Here is a 1939-nt window from a genome sequence, read left to right on the forward strand (position 1 = left end):
ACTGCTGCGCCTGTGCTGCAGAATGACTCCCAGCGCCCCGACAAAGCGCAGCTTCGTCTCCCTGCCGCTCCTCAGTGCTCGATGAAATGCGTTCAGCCCATACCTGCCCCAACTTCTTGTGTGCGTTGCCCCCCGGGTGTCCCTGGCCGGTCCCCCACCGTTGAAGAACTTCAAGCCGCAGCTACGACGGTTGTCACCGCGCATTCACGCGAAGAGGATGTTGCCGGCTGGAAACTTCCTTCCAACATTGCCGCAGCTGCTGCTAAACAAAGGAAGGAAAATGTCTCAGCTTCCACCGCTGAAACTTGTGTTGCGGGCGGCCCAAAGGACCCGCCGGCACCTTGCGACTCCGGACTGCCTTCCGCTGCCGCTGCTGCCGCTTCGTGTTCACACGCCGGAGTTGGTGCTCCTCCTCTTTCCGGCAATGAACGGTGCCCTACGCCTTCTGGCCGTGTTGCGCAGCCCAACCCCAGCTCTCCGGCCTTTTCCCACTTGAGCGGCGGCGGTGCCGGTGTTGTTGTTGACGGGGTTCCCGGCGCGGCACCAGCGGGGCCAAATCCAACGTCCCTGCGCCCAGACGCCGGACATCCGTCGCGTGAAGAGGCGGCGAGCAAAGGGGATGCGGGCATGACGGCTGGGCGTGGGAGCAACGCGGATGCAGTTGAGCCAGGCGGTGTGCCGCACACCGGTGTCCCCATCAGCAGCGCAGACCGACGCGGTGAAGGCGGGGGCGCACCTGATGCCGCTGCAGGAACAGTTCCCTCTGCGCAAACGAGCAGCGTGGGCTCTGCTGGGAACAAGGCGACGACAGCGGAGGAGGCGGCTCCCGTCTCTCAGGGGCAAAGCGGTGTGCCGTCGGCGGATGCAGCCGCTCCCGCTGCCCCCGCGCAAAAGGGGAGCCGCACAGAAGCAACGGACGCAGCGGGCGCTACCGTTCACGGCGGTGCGGCAAAGCAGAGCGCAGATCGGAGCGGTGCCGCCGCAGACGCCGCGCCCACCGACGAGACGCCAAACGCTGCCGCCAAGGAAAGTGGCGCAGGCCCCCAAACTGCGGCGGAAGAGGACGGCGGCCACGAGGCGCCCAGCAACGCCGCCACGGCACCCACGGCTCCGACGCCTGGGTGGCCAGGCAGCCCGCCAACACGCGACGCTGCACCGCACTTAAGCAACAACTCTACCACCTTCAGGAACACTACAGGGCCGTACAAGATGAACACGGAGAGCGACGGCGCTGTGCGTGGGTGCTTGCCTCGGCTGCTGCTGCTTGCCCTGCTGGGGATGTGGGGCACGACGGCTCTATGCTGAAGGCAATAGAGGGAGAGTAGATTTGTTACTCCTCGTGGAGAGTGTGCGCCGCAAACCCATGCGGCCCTCTTCGTTTATATATCCTGTTTTGTTTTCATTCTTTTGCCTAATCCCCTCCTTCTTGCTTTTTTGGGCTTTGCTGGAATAACCAACACCCTGTGGGCGCTTTTTTTCTTTTCATTCGTTTCTCTGAAGATCACTTGCTATACGCCCTGCCATTGGCAGCGCACACTTATCCCTCTCTTTTTTTCTGCTGCCACGAACACACACACGCACACACACAGGCGCTGCGTGCCGCATTGCTGTGCGCCGCAGGGGTTTTGACGCAGCTGAAGTGTTGGAGTGCGGGCCGAACGCCGCATGAAATGGGCGAAGGATGTGTGGGCTCCTGCAGCATGGGCGATGTTTTTTCTTCGTGCAGGTGTTAAAATAAACATGCATCTCTCACGGTCCTCTTGTGCTGCTGGACATGTGAGGTGAAGGAACACCACCTGCCGAAGTGAGTTCGTTTTATATATTTTGCCTTTTGGGGTCCTGCGGGGATGACTCACATCTCTTCTCCGTCTCTTCTTTTCTTTTCTTTTGCGGTCCTGGGCATGCTCGCCGCTGCCGTGGCTCCAGCGCCGCTTCCGCC

At 61.7% G+C, this 1939-nt stretch overlaps 1 protein-coding gene across 1 annotated transcript, besides 2 other annotated features; it reads left to right on the top strand.

Annotated features, from left to right (window-relative positions):
- Positions 1-1305, top strand: Tco025E_09561 (uncharacterized protein; the record flags this gene model as incomplete). Its single annotated transcript, XM_029376375.1, has 1 exon — positions 1-1305. A coding segment is annotated over one exon (1305 nt), but the record flags the coding sequence as incomplete, so codon positions are not given.
- A 262-nt stretch (positions 1306-1567) lies between these two features.
- Positions 1568-1588: a microsatellite.
- A 269-nt stretch (positions 1589-1857) lies between these two features.
- Positions 1858-1889: a microsatellite.
- Positions 1890-1939: the final 50 nt, after the last annotated feature.

This window comes from Trypanosoma conorhini (assembly GCF_003719485.1).
Source record: "Trypanosoma conorhini strain 025E chromosome Unknown Tco_14.4_contig_01173, whole genome shotgun sequence".
Lineage (NCBI taxonomy): Eukaryota > Euglenozoa > Kinetoplastea > Trypanosomatida > Trypanosomatidae > Trypanosoma > Trypanosoma conorhini.